The sequence below is a fragment of the Polyodon spathula genome, chromosome 14 (genome assembly GCF_017654505.1).
Source record: "Polyodon spathula isolate WHYD16114869_AA chromosome 14, ASM1765450v1, whole genome shotgun sequence".
NCBI lineage: Eukaryota > Metazoa > Chordata > Actinopteri > Acipenseriformes > Polyodontidae > Polyodon > Polyodon spathula.
Window position 1 is genome coordinate 11,937,591 of NC_054547.1, and position 15,361 is coordinate 11,952,951.

The 15,361-nt window shown below is 37.4% G+C and overlaps 1 protein-coding gene across 2 annotated transcripts in view; it reads left to right on the forward strand.

The window, feature by feature from the left end:
* The window catches only part of LOC121326974 (myomegalin-like), an 81,918-nt gene that overhangs the window by 25,842 nt on the left and 40,715 nt on the right, over positions 1 to 15,361 (forward strand). For both annotated transcript variants that reach the window (XM_041270679.1, XM_041270678.1), the window contains exons 4-6: positions 6,819 to 6,929; positions 11,772 to 11,848; positions 14,284 to 14,407. In XM_041270679.1, coding sequence (XP_041126613.1) covers positions 6,819 to 6,929; positions 11,772 to 11,848; positions 14,284 to 14,407 — 312 coding nt within the window. The remainder of the gene's footprint in view (positions 1 to 6,818; positions 6,930 to 11,771; positions 11,849 to 14,283; positions 14,408 to 15,361) is intronic.

Here is a 15,361-nt window from a genome sequence, read left to right on the forward strand (position 1 = left end):
AATCCCTTGGCTACCCTGTCACAGTGTGCATGTAATAAGACTGAGGCCAGTCTAGTTGTTGCATCTCAATTGCATACAAGTTACAACCTAAATATGGAAATTAAAATGGAAAATGGTTGGCAATGGGGGTTACTTTGACCATAGATTCAATTCAAAATTATGCTGGCCCAATTCACATAACAGTGGTAAAACTGAAGTTAAGACTGGAGTTGTGTTATTATCACTCTTCCAAACTTTTCTCTTTGCTTCCGCTGTAATTCACAAACGTCCTAATGTGGTTTTCCTGTGGTGTTTGATCAGCACTCATGAATAATTAATTGGCGTTTAATACCAAACTTTTGACCATGATAGTGGGACTCTTACCTTATTATCTCTTTCAAATACATTGCCAGGCTCTACCTCCAGTACATCTGGCTGTAGCATAGTGGGATAATATAGCTTGTATTTAAAAAAAAAAAAAAAAAAAAAAAAAAAAACTTTGATTAAAAACATTCATGTTCTAATATAAGTTTGTCACATGTACACGTTTCAAGCAACAGTAATGTGAAATGTATTATTAAATGCTGTGTATGATCGTTTGTTTAGTGTTTGTTTTCTGTACATGTTGAGGCACAGAGAAAATGCACAACTGAGATATCAGCATTCAAAAAATCTCTGATTTAATTAAAGTGATTACAATTTCATATTGTAGATTAAAACAGAGAGTGGATGAAAACCAGACCAAGACAAAACTGTACCACAGATTACTCTGGCTATATAGTCTACATATTAAAAATTATTTATTATCATATGGCTTGGTTCAGTCTTTAAGCACTACCATTAAACATGCATGCTGCTACAGCTGAACTGTTTTCAGTTGAAGAGATTATTAATAACTATAAAATGATATTTGGAAGTCAAGGAACAAAACAACCACATGCAACCCTTCCATTATAAAGTTAAATCTATTTTAATTATACCATGCAGCCCAGTTAATGGGCTAATCAACAAATCTATACGTTGTTTGGTGATTGATTCAAACATGATCAAATTACAGGTAATTTCTCACTGCAACATAAACAGAGTCATTTATGACAGGTTAAACTTGCAGATAAAACCTTAACCTCAGTAGATATTGCAGGTAATTCATGCACACAGACTGACTTTTGTGGACTAGTTAATTTGCTAAAGAAGGGTATTAACACTAATATTAAGAAAGAATAAGAACTAACGCCCACATACACTTCTGTGAATTGGACCTTATGAGAGGAGCTGGATAACAAACATCTTCATGGAAGTAATCATTAGTTCTCTTCCCTGTGCACCACTAGCATCAGTTTTTTCAGTTAGCTTGTGAGATCCTCACAGCAGTTGCTTTTCTACCAGTAAAATCATCTGCACATGGACCTTAATGTAAAGAACTTGTTAGTCTATGGTTTCCATGGTTTCCAGGGTTGTGGAGAATGAAGGTATACAGATTAGCAGATAGACCACTGTACTTAATTATTACACTGAGACGTATTTTACTATTGTAAATAAAATAATAACCCTTCGGAATGTATTTACACTGCTCACACTGTCTATAAAACAGTGGGGAGGCTAAGGAAAAGTAGTTTTTTATAATATTGGCTTCATTACAACCCGTGCTAACACAAGTTGTTGTTCCATGGTGCTCTCCTTTTTAGAGTGTGTTGGCATGCTGTGGCAGTTCAGTTGAGTTGTCATATGCCCTGGTCTTTGGAAGTTTTGTTTTTTCAACTGGGACCATTATCTGAATAATTACATTAATTATATGCAATCTTATATTCAGCTATCAAAATAATATATCTGGCACAGTCCTTACTGTTTAGGAATTCTTTTGTATTATTTATTTTTGTTCTAAGACATGTTGGTGAAGCTGTCACACCTTGAAACATGGGATGAGTCAGATTATGTTTTTAGGTAATTAAAAGGAAGAATTTTTTATTCGCGTTTGGAAACTTGTGCAAGCGTTTCTGGCAAGGCGCAGTGGAAAACTTTTCTGACGAGCCGCTGGCAGGCAGTTTAGGCCGCCCCCAGCGCTGTGCCTTCACGCAATTGGCACCTCCGCACCCCCATCTGGAAGCAATTTTAGAGAGAAGGGAAGAACGAGGGAATGAGGGAGAGAGAGAAGGTCGTCTGATGAAAAAGGCAAGCAGCCTCTCTGGAAGGCTCCTCCAATTAACCCCTGTGTATTGTCTGTGAGTAATAGTAATAAGTCAGTGTAGCAATCACACTGCAGACCTTCCAGCCATCCAAAGCGACCGACAGACACTCACAAACAGCAATGCTAACACAGGGAGTTCAAAACAAAGAACAAACAGCAGTGCTAACACAAGGAGTTCAAAACAAAGAACAAACAGCCAGCATTCAGGAGTCAGTGTAGCCCAGGGCCCATTCCATTTCCTGTTTAGTTTTTGGAGACGTTAAGGGGTATTACACACACACTCATTCAATGAACAATAAGCAAACACGCAACAATGTCTACAGTATATGTACTGAATTGTCACGTCATTAATGAATCAAGTGTAACTCTGCATCTTTTCAGCAGCCCCTGAAATTAGATTTGACTGTGGGATATGATTTTTTTATTTTTTATTTTAAATATGGAAAACCTCATTTTCAAGGATTCCTTGGGGTAAACTCGCAATGCATTTGGATTTCGAATAAATCGCTTGAAGGACGGATCGTTACAGTATTTAGAAATGGTCTTGATTGTTAACCAATGAGTGGGGAGGTGAAGAGCACTTCCAGTTTCACGAGGCATGATGTAGTGAGTTTGGAAAGAACAATATGAGCATAATGCAAGCTCGGCTAAGCAGTTTACACAGTGGTTTAACTGAGGCACAATTCTTTTGTTTCACCCACAACAAAGGAAATTGTTTCTTAATCTGTAAAAACAAAAAGGTTTTTAGAACTCTCTGGTACATCTGTTTCACAAATGTTGTCACCTGCTGTGCAAAACTCCCCTTGTTCACATTGCAGAGAGCTGTGCAGTGTTTGAAAAGTGAGCTACGTTGTGAAAGAGACGTGGTTAATAAATCTGGGTCTGCATCTTTTATTCAGTATTTGGCTGGGCAGAAGTTTGATAAACAGCTTCAACAGGACAGAGAGACTCCACCTCACTGACCTGCTAATTAATGGACACCGCAGTGTGGAATCAATCAATGTACACTGTACACAGCTTTACTTCCCATCAACAGCTGTTAATATTAAGTCAATAATTAAATTTAAGTTTAGAAAAGAAAATGTAATGCGTTTTGAAAGGGTAAATACGCAAACAACAGGTAAACAATTACATTTCCTAATGTGCTTGGTAGTTTGTTACTAAGCACACAATCTACACTAGTGGCATTAAAACTTGTCAAAAGTTCTTATATACAATAACAGCATTTGTCAGAATCTAGAGGTGGAAGGAAGAACTGTCTTGAATGAGGCAAGCGCGTGTGAACAATATTTCAGGTAGTAGGGCTGCTGTAGTTACGGCAGGACAGGCTGATTTTCTTGGCCTAGCTCTGTGCAATGCTGTGTGGTGACAAACTCAGAGCTTGTCTCCGCTGCTTGACATGGTTGCAAAGGGTTTGGAGTTGTGTGTTAGACATTAGCCAGGCTGTTTCTCCTAAATCAAGAGATCTAGTCCAGGGCACTGAAACCCGAACTCGCTCTGCATAGCGGCTTGTATTGATAAAGCTACACTGAAGAAATTAGGAAACAAGCAGAACTGAGCGGAAAAAGATGAATTCCAGCCACTCGTATTTGTTTAATGAAGGCACAGTGCCATTTTGCACTTTTTTATGAGACATTTCTCACTGATTGAATCCAGAAGGTAAAAAAAGAACATCCGTTCTGAGCCTGCTGAAATTTCATTCATAGATTTCATTGGTTTGTTGCAGGAAGCAGGTTGATTGAGAGTCTTATTTTGTCTTCACCCCCTGTTCATATTTTTTAAATATTTCTGTTGTTTAAAAGAGTAATAGGAATATATTTCTAGAGCTAAGGAATACAATCCTGCGTTCAACAACCACTCATCAATTTTCAGTTAAGGCATTATAGCATTCCTTGAATCATTTAGGACTGTTAGTGTTCCTCTCCACTAGAGGGAAAGCACATACTATAGAGTGTTTCTGCTTCACACAGCAAGCATGATAAACTTATAAACAGGGCTATCGGATTTCAAAACAGCTTTAGATACTGTTTGTTCAGGTCTCCGATGTGCGTCAGTGGTGGTATTAACAGGGCTGTGAGAAGTTTTCATTCTGGATCCTTGAGGGTTTGAGATGGCAGTTACAGTAAATCCAGGAATTCTGTTTAAAAACAGGCTGAATTACAGAGCTGAATTAATCACTAAGTTACTAAAGTGCTTGATTTCGTGGAGTTACAGTGCCCCCTTCAGATGGAAATCTGCACAGTTTTCTCTGCCCATTGGTAAATGCTGCACTTTTTCAAGATTCAGCAAAGGAATCTCTGCAATGTTGGGCAGTCAGCTGTCTTATGTAAGACTAGCCCACTCTTTTAGGTCAAGGTTTCAACACTATGGGTATTTGGCTGCTTTAATTATTCACCAATCCAATCCTAGGGAATTGGATTGGATCTTGTGACAACCAATAGGAAAACAACTACTTAGACTGCAGTTAAAATATAGTTAGACTGCACCTAAAATGTAGTTGCTTTGCCTTTAACAACAGTCTAACTGAATTCTACACCCCCCCCCCCTTTTAACGCTCTTCAGTTATATATATTATTGGTTATATATATATTTTATATTATATATATATATATATATATATATATATATATATATATATATATATATATATATATATATATATATATATATATATATACACATTATGATATTTGATATTTGTTCATGTGGCATGGAAATTTACTATACATACTTTCAGTTCCCTTTACTAATACTGTACTTTTACTGTGGTATTCTATTGGGGATTTGATACTTAAATGCCCCACAATAGCACAGCTGTTGCTATTTATATTAGTTTAGCTTTTACATTTCCTCTTTGCAAACTAAATCAATCTGAAACACACCTCTTTTACTTGCTTAGTTTTTGGCATTCATTGCAACTTCCTTGTACCTAGTATCATATTAAGAATTTATAGATTGACCAACAACCACTATTTCTGGAGACTGTGCAGATATACAGTGCAAACACATCGCTATTGATCAACGGTGTGACAGACAGGAATTTTTATTCTACAGGACTGTATCTGAAATAGCTTCATATCCCCCAATGAATCTATTAAAGAACAAGCAAAGAACTAAAAGGTTACCAGCACAAGAAAATAGGGGACCAGTCATAACGTTGCTTTCAAGTCTTCATGTTCGGTTCTTTAAATATCCAGTGGTGGGAGGTTTGTTTATTGTTTCAACTCTAGGCCGAGAGCTCTTCCCGTGCTGTAATCATTTGAGTGCAGATAAACAGCTGTGCGTGAAGTCTGCTATTCACAGAATATTCTGCACATGATGACCTCACATCTCGATATCCCTCGCTCTCTCTCTTTATAGGTTGCAGCTGTCTTTATGTATTTAAATCTTTCATGACACTTGGTGATTTCAAGATTAGGTCTCTTTAAATAAACCTCCTCTTCTGGGGCTCCCCACACTTATATTTTCATACAGGATATTCTAGACCATGAGAGTGGGCCAAGGTGGGTTGCCATGAGATAATCTCACCCCTATTGGAGTGTTTGCTAAGTTGTTCGAGGGATGTTTCATCTATCAACAGGCTCTGCATTTATCTTATTAGGAAACAAATGCTTTAATTTAGCTATTGCCTGCACTGCCACACTTTCAGCCCCCCATATCTCGTAAACCAGTTTATATAAATATTTTATATTTTCAGGACTATATAAACACATTGGATAAAACATGCTTGTGGTCTTTTGTGATTCTCTTGGTCTTGTCCAAGCTCCCATCATTTAACTTAAGTTTGGGGAGACATCTGATAATAATCTTCTTTGAATCTGTTAATCTGTTCATCTCCAGCATGTTCCTGGTATTATTATGGTAGTGTTAGTTATAGTTTTCATTATTTGTTATGTATTTTGAGAAGTTGACCACTAATTCAGTGCTTGATTCGTGGACTGAAGGATGTTACTATAAAGAAAGCAAGTTTCGAATTCTGTTAAGTTTCTGTTATAATATATACATTTAAATATTGTAATAATGTCAAGTAGACAAATGTTGCGGGTCAGCTCAGTCTCAAGCAGTAGACAGCAGTGGTTGCCTACAGTACATTATCTGTGTCCAGCACAGATTAGCTATGTCCCCAATGTCTGTCTGAAGGGAACACATTATTTAAGAATTATCTCCTGTTACATCAAAACAGTATGGAGCAGCTGTGACTCCCAGCCCCTTGAGATTAGTGAGAGGAGGAGACTCCCAGTGGAAGTCAAAAATCAGCTAGCCAGTGACTTTTAATGCCTCATCCCATTTCTTTCTCCTCTCTCTGCCCAGATTAATGGCAAGATCATTTTACATACCACTTGTGCCTGTGATCCTGTAGACCGCCTGCCTGTCTGCCAGGGATTCCTCAGATACCTCCCCAAAGTAAAAAAAGAATCGCAGCCTCTCCTCCGCCCCAAAGCAAGACATGGAGATGGCAGGGGCTGAGCTCTGACAGGAGTGCCTCACAGCACCATGTGTGTCATTTCTTAGTTTTGTGTGTTGTTTTAGTAGGTTTAGGAAGCTTTGTCTGTTTTTTTTTTCCTATGTTGCTATGTTGCTTCAATGAATGGGGCTTCAAGATGCCCCCCCGGTAGGACCTGCCATGTCTAACGGTTACCGTACTATATCACAGCACCTCAATGACCTGAAGAAGGAGAACTTCAGCCTCAAGCTCCGCATCTACTTTCTGGAGGAGCGCATGCAGCAGAAGTATGAGGACAGCAGTGGGGATGTCTACAAGCGGGTGAGTGAGCAAGGAGGTTGGGTTTGGGTTAGGAAGGGAAGGAAGGGTGCTTAGTTTTAATAAATTTTTCTTGCACTATATTGTACTATATGTGGCTCCACTTCATATTTCCACATAATGACCACTTGTGCCAGTGCCATGCATGCACTCATTAACCCTACAGTTTCTGAGAGGAATAGATATGTCAGTGCTTGAACCATTATTATTGTTTAGTTTTAAATAGAGAACAATCATACATACTGTTAGTTAATCCCTTCTAAAAGTTCACGACGATATTTTTGCAGTTGTACCATGCTTTTCCATTGATTATACTATGCATTTACCATAGTTTACTCTGGTTTGTCATGTTTAGTAATATGCTTTGCCATACCTCTCTGTTCTTTACAGTGCTTTTCTATGCTTTACCGTGCTTTAGTTATGCTTTATTACACTATGCTTTTACTATGATAAACTAATGTAAGGGATGCTATAGGATAACATTACAATTTGTGCAAACATACAGATGGCAAAGTATGAATTCATATAAATGTATGCTATTCTCTATTAATTAATATTATTTGCTTCTGGTTGAAAGTTATTTTTATGGCTAATAGTTTTGGGGTTTTCTTTATGATTAATGTTTAAACATTATGGATTATTTGGTAGTAATTATGATTTGTTCAGTCTGAAAGGCTATAGAAAGGATTTCAATGGAGATTTGGCTTCAGAAGGGTTTTTTGCTGTTTTTAACTGTGTGGATGAACTTTCATAAACCCTGCTAAAAATTCCAGTAATGACTGATAATGTAGTGAACCAGCTCAAGTTGGGAACTAAAACACACATTAAATAGGTTCCTACTAGAAACCTTGCCAGTTTTTAACCTACACATTAAGCTGAAAACCAACAACATCTGACCAGGATACACCATTGCTGGTCATTGCTGATAAAAGTCCAGCAGGGAAGAAACAATAACAAATATTTTGGGAGTAAATTGGTAACCCTTGGGTGGGAAGGATCAGCCATGTTTATTAAGGGCAAGCTACTCTTGTTGCTCTGTAGAATATATGTCTTCCTCTTTAGAGGGGCTGGGATTGGAGCAGCTGGGGATTCCATTGATTTCAGTAGATTTCTCTATTCTTTCCTCTTTAGAGGGGCTGGGATTGGAGCAGCTGGGGATTCCATTGATTTCAGTAGATTTCTCTGTTCTTTCCTCTTTAGAGGGGCTTGGATTGGAGCAGCTGGGGACTCCGCTGATTTCAGTAGATTTCTCAGTTTTTTTCTCTTTAGAAGGGCTGGGATTGGGGTAGCTGGGAACCACTGATTGCAATAGATTTCTCTGCCAGAGCAGAGAAACAGAGCTCTATTTTCTCTCTAATTTAAGGATCCAGTCCTCAAAAGTGTGATATAGCCAGAGTGAATTCAGATCCCTCGCCAAACCAATGATACAGAAGTTTGCTGAGCTACTTCACCTACCACTATATTTCACTATCCATTATGCAGTTCAGTTTCAGTGTTGTGGGTTAAACCTGAACAACCTGTAATATTTCTATTGCTGCAGTAATCTCTTGCCACTGTTAGTTGGCACATGTCTTAGGTTAGCCACATTTGCACCTGCACCATTAAACCATGTTTCTGTTTGCAATCTAAAACAAGTCAAGGATAGTAGGCATGATGTAGAATCAGTGTGGTGCTATGTTTCAATTTGCATGTTACTTATCTTTCTTTGTAGTGGTGTCACCGCTGAGATGCAAAAAACAACTACTGGCCACCCCTACACCACCACCACTAACAAACAGGGTCTTAGAGCTGAATTATTACAAAAGTGATAACTAAAAATGTTTTAGAGAACCATTTTACACCAAAAATAACACAACAAGTGTATTTTATGTTATTTTATCAGTGTTCCTACCTTAAGTGTATTGGAGAGGACACATGGTAGTTACACAGCGAAGCAGCGAATTGATGATCGACATCCTCTATCGTCTCTAGGTTTAAATTGAGTCGGTATACTGCTGTCAGCTGTAGGTGGACAAAAGCATGCATAACTATATGCATCCTTGTATGATCACTGTGCTTAATTTACAAGTAAAAAAAAGACACGTTAAATCTTTTCACCAGCAACTGACGAGGCAGTAGATCAAACTAGTGAGGCCACTTGCCAGATGGCAACCCTACTCTTTTGACACCTGTCATTTGCAAAAAGTTGCTTACTAGTTCACTTCCTCTGTGAAAGGTTTGATTATGTTTCGCTGGTAATGACAGCAATCAGGGCTTTTTCAAATGTCAAGCTGATAGAATGTGTTGCTTAATACATATCAGTAATTGTGGCATGTGATTGTGAATCACAAGAGGACTGCAGGAAAGTAACCACTTTTTTTGTTTTGTTTATCATTTTAACTTGTACAAAAAATACTAAAGTAAGTATCGTGATCATGCTGTAATCAGAATTTGACCCTGGAGCCTGAGTTTTCTTAGTGTGTCAACCTCCGTGCTGTCCTATCATATGACATAATCCATTTACTGTTACATCTGAATTCATTTTAATCTAAACGGGTTAAGGCTATTATTAATGGTCTGATTTAAGTATGCTGCAACTGTGAAGTTTTACCCATATTTCAAAGCAACATGACTGCGAAAGTTTCCTGTGCAGTGTTTGTATTTTCTTGTTCCTTGTTGAATTTTTCGCTGTCATCAGTTCACCATGGTACAAATCTTTTAGGTTACCTTTAGTTTTTGGTCACTGTATTTGCATTAGTTTTTTTTATCGGTTTATTATACACATGGTGATTAGAAAGTAAGTTTACCTCATGAGATATGGTCTGTTGATGTGGTAAACTTACTTTCTAATCACCCTGTATATTCACATTATTACAAAGATGTCAGTTGTTTGATTAATATAAAATACAGTTAACGATACAAGAGAGTACATTTGGGTTGGTTTGGAAAGGAATCAAGACTCTGAGAAAAGTTTCACAGTTTCTATAGATTGATATAAAATAAAAATCTTGTCTTCAGCTATCCGCAAAAGTATGTCATATCTGTCTTCAGCTATGCCCTTGTGGGCTGTCGTGTCAATGCAGTGTCACTCAGCAATGTCATTAAACACTGAAGCGCAAACTGCTATTTTAGATGCCTTGAGGCACAGTTTCTACGTTTATATAGCATGTGGAAGTGCCACAACTATGAGCATTTTACTATTCTGATTCACTCAGTGGTTCATTTAGCCTGTAGAACAAATACATCCCTCTAAAAATGCCACTCACAGGCTGCTTCAAAAGTCAATGTTTACACATTTTCTTGGAGAACCGGCATCAATCAATCAACGTTATAACTTAACTGGAAAATACGTATGCCAACATTATCGTTTTAAAGAGACTTTCTTGTAGCAAAGGAGAATAACGACCTCCAAAGTCTCAACCACTTTCACTGTGTAAAATGAATGTGATAATTATTGTGTCTTCATTTATTGCTCGGTGCACGGCATACATAAGCTGACAGCTAATAACTTTATGCACAATGCTAAAATAACAGTGGTTATTGTTATATGCAAATGTAATATACAGTAGTAAATTACACATAATACTTTGTCAGACGCTGCATTATTACATATAATATTAAATATAAAAGCTGATTTATTTCCCCATTTACTTTTATTTATACCTGCAGTAGTAAATCAGTAGCTGTTTGATAAAACATTCATTTTTTTTATTATTATAATTAGTATTCTTGGTTGTTATTATTTGCAGTAGTATTAAGAGTGGTTGAATGAAGTCACTTAATGACAGTACACCCTGTACTCGCTTTTAGCCCCACCTGCCTCTCATTCCTGGGCTGGTGTGTAAGTGAGTGCCATGAATGTGCTGACGCCGTTCTGTGATGGTAACAGACCTGACAGAAGGGGTCTTCTGAACAACCAACCAATAATATGAGCTAGATGTGTGAGTAGCTAAAATGGGCGCTGTTGCTGTGGGCTGAGGTGCTTTAAATAGCAGGCAGGCAGAATGTGTAGTTTGACTTAATCTTATTTTTAGGCTTGCAGCACATGAGATGAGCAAAGTCACAAACCCTCAGCTTTTTGTTATAATTATTATAATTATAATTCATGTTTTTAATTGGAACTGGCTCTTGGTGGGCCTCAGTTTGCATTTTACTGCAAATTATTACTTATACCTACTATGAAAAATTGTTAATTCTATCTTAGTCTATTGCTAAGCAACCTAGTGTTTTTTGTTTTCATTTTGCCCTTTCCTCCAAGATCTCTCCTGCATTTAATGTGTACAGTATAAATCTAAAGGCGATGACACAAGTGAAACATTCCCCATGCAGATATACAATGGTAATACAGCCACTAACATTTATTCCAGTCAGTAATAAGTCATGGCTGTGAACATCCATGTTTTGTACAGCACTCCAAATGTAACATTTGGGGTTTTCAATCACTTTGAATTTCACCTGACGTAGAGACCTGAGTTTGGTCTTGATAGCTTTCTTGTTATTTATATTGCTGCAATAAATGGTATCTAAACTGTCTATGTAATTTATGTATTGCATCTTTAAATCAATATGAAGACACAACATTTTCGTTCCTGTAACGCCCTGACATAAAACAGTGGCCAATGCTGAACCATGTTCAGTATAGCAATGTGTCCAAGAAAAAGAAGCCTATTAATGTTATTAAATGCTACTGCATGAAGCCATAAAACATATCTATGTAGGACACATTGTTTTATGCAAACAGTAGTATTATTGTGATTAATTGAAAAATTTATCAATTCATTGTCTTTCCAATGTAAATTAGGGGTATGTTTTCATTAATAAAAAATCTTTCTCTGTCCCCTTCTCTAATTGTTCTTTTATTTTCAGAACATCGAGTTAAAAGTAGAAGTGGAGAGCTTGAAACAGGAGCTACAGGAGAAACAACCACTACTTGACAAGGCTTTGTAAGTTGTTGTTTATAGTTAAGCCAGTCGAGACACACATGAAAGCAGGTCCCAGATAATGTCGGACCTCTGATAGCCACCAGAAAACCTGTTGTTAATAATTTTAAATCTCTACTTACAGGAAATAATATTGTTTGTGTTTTGAAATGACAGATATGTTTCTGTTAAAACAGCTGCATTGAGCTTAAATCTAGACTACATGTTAATTCCACGTCACATCAAAGTGTTAAGTAACCCAAAGCTATTACAGAAGCGGATGCCCTTTCCAGTGGAATTTAGTTAGGCCATATACCAGGGGTGTCCACTCCAGGTTTAACAGACAAAAATTACATCATTAACTACTTCAGGGTCTGGGCAGAGGTTTAATTGGTTCAATTAAACAATTTAGAACAAGGTTGGAACAAAGACCAGGAGTGGAAAAACTCATTTTGGCCATCCCCTTCCCTATACTGGGTGCCAATGTGTGTGAGGTACTTAGCCAGACAGAAAGGTCAGAGTTTTGATTCACTGCCATGCCTTTTGGTTTGGGAGATATTTGTTCAGACGTTGATTGAACACAACAGAAGGGGCTCTTTTACACAGGCAAGCCATCCATGGTTACTTTGTAGAGAGAGAGACACTATTAAACATCCTTGTCTGCCAACAACACAGCCTGCTGTCAAGGGAACTCACTGATCAAGACTATCAAGAGAGATCACAGAGATCCAATGGGTAGTCCAGGCATTGATTTCCAAAAGCACTGCTATGGGAAAGCAAAGGTGGTCAGCTGTCTTATAGCTCTGAATCTTTTCATGTACAAAATTATAACACACAATCATGTATAGCGAGAAGAAGAAAGAATAAAGGCTGTGTAATATTTCTTAGTGGAATCGCAAAGTGTGTTATTTCTATGCCATGACCTCCTGAGCCAGTGAGTAAACAAGGGTTTATTGCATTTCTGTCTAAGTAAAATATATAAAACAACAGAGGGGTGCTATTAAGCGTTTAGATCAGCCATCATTTCAATCAAGACATTTTGGTGATCTAATAATTGACAGCTAGTGCTGTTCACGTTATGTAGCTTTTAATTAGTCAAGTCTCCTTTCAGTGTGTGTTTGCGTGCATACATGGTGTGGTGTTGGTCAAGCCTGACTGCTTGACCAACAGCTGCTAAAAGATAAGCTGCCTGCCATGTCAGCTGCCAAGTTGTGGTGTTATTCTGTTAGATTCCCAATGCTGATTTGTGTTGTTGACCAAGTCTGAATTATACTTTAAGAGGGGTCGACTTTATTTTCCCAGGCTCACCAAGTTAGTGTCAGATGGAGGAGTGAAGGTCAATTGAGCTATAGAATTAAAAATGACATCACATAACATGGGGGGAAAAAGGGTTTGAGAGACACAAGTCAAGTAAAAGTCAAATTTATTACATACAGCATGTTTTTTTTTTTTTAATTTACCCCTGGTAAATAAATGTACAGAGCAAATACTGGATGACTTTTTATTTAAATTTGTACTGTAAATTAGTCCATAGTGCTTCCATGAAAAGAGAAAGTACACAATAATTAATTGAGGGATTGGGTTTTGCACCTTTGGAATTGAGGTCCCATTATCTCCTCAGTGTCCTGTTGTGTTCGTAACTTTATAATATAAGTCAATAAACAGCTCCACTTGAATTTCAAATATTGCTGTAAGCCCTGGTGTAGGATAACAGTCAGGCTTGACACACGCAACCAACAGCTGATTGGCTTACCCAACTTTCAGTTCTGACCTTAGCATGACCTGAGACTGATCAAGGCTGCATTGGCAAGATTGCGATGGACTGACATTGGCACAGCATGGGCAAAACTTAAATCCTTGGGCATTCCACAAGAATTCATATAATACATCACCTAAAACCTATGGCTTATGGCCATCAGTGAAGCAAGTGAGAACATAAACACAAAACTGATGGACTCAGTCTGACCAAATATACTGTATTTTAATTAAAAATAATACTTTGAATGACATTTTGGCAGGTTTGCACCAAACCAGAACTGTCGTAACTAATTTGCAAATAGAGAAGATCATAACAGGATACACTTAATGTTGAGTTTTTTTCATTATCCTGCTGTTGTATTTTTGCCAGTCAGTAATAGCCAGGACTAGCTCATATAGGAAACTAATAACATGATGTAAAGGAATAGCAGGGGAAGTAATCCTTGGATGAAACCCAAAAGAGAGAAGCTCCAATATGATTGGAGATTTTGCTTGATTTTGCCATGGAGTGAGGAGATGAACCACAATCTCACTATTGCTATTTCTTGAATGCATGGCTTCTGAACTGTATGTTTATACTGGTTAGGTATCTTCAAAGACGTAGATGTACAATACCATGATAAAGTATTATGATAGAAACATGGAAATGTATACGCTGAGTGCCTGTTTCTATAACCTTGCCCCTTCGTTTCCCCTGGTAGAACTACAGCAGAGAGCCTGACCAATCACAATGAGGCTAAGCTGCAACGACGGTACGAGGAGAGGCAGCAGGAAGTCGAACACATGCACGAGATCCTGGAAACCAAGATCCAGCTTCTGCAAGAGGTGGGCAGCATTGATGTAAAGAGTAAAAGGCCTACCAACTGCAAAAGTAACCCAAAATAGCAACTAAAAACCACTTGCTGAGATCTTAATGAAAATGGCCTTTAGGTTGCAACAGCTGTCTTTTCACAAACATCATACATCTAATGACATGAATGTGTTTTTGGATGCCAATAAATATTTTGTAGTGTTTTGCAGTTGGAAGAGAAGCCTTGAGTCTGTAAGACTATAAAAGATAAATGGCTGTTTCACAGTTGTTGATTAGCACTAATCTTGGACTACCTTACCCAGTTTACCATTTGGTAGTCTAAGATTACTGACAATCAGGGTCTGTGAAACCAACCATAAATGTTTCAGTTAGGCACTGATTACACCGTGTAACAAATTATTATTATTTTTTGTTCCTGGGTAGTAAGTGTTATTTCCTGATTGCTTATGCCTCAAAAGTATAGAAAATGGCTATTATTCCCCACAAACTTTGCTTTTGTGACTAGGACAGTGATATTTCAAAATATCACTATTTCCAATGGGAAAACGGGCAAATGTGTGTCTTTTCGTTCACCTAAAGTCAGAAAAAAACAACATATGAATCCAAATTAACATGTATTTATACTAAAGTAATACCAAAATGACTACAAAAGATTTAGAAGTGAGTAGTTTTTCGAGATTTACGATTATACTGTATTTACAGTATAATCGTAAATCTCGAAAAACTACTCACTTCTAAATCTTTTGTAGTCATTTTTGTATTTACAGTATAATCGTAAATCTCGAAAAACTACTCACTTCTAAATATTTTGTAGTCATTTTTGTATTACTTTAGTATAAATACATGTTAATTTGGATTCATATGTTGTTTTTTTCTGACTTTAGGTGAAGGAAAAGACACACATTTGCCCATTTTCCCATTGGAAATAGTGATATTTTGAAATATCACTGTCCTGGTCACAAAAGCAA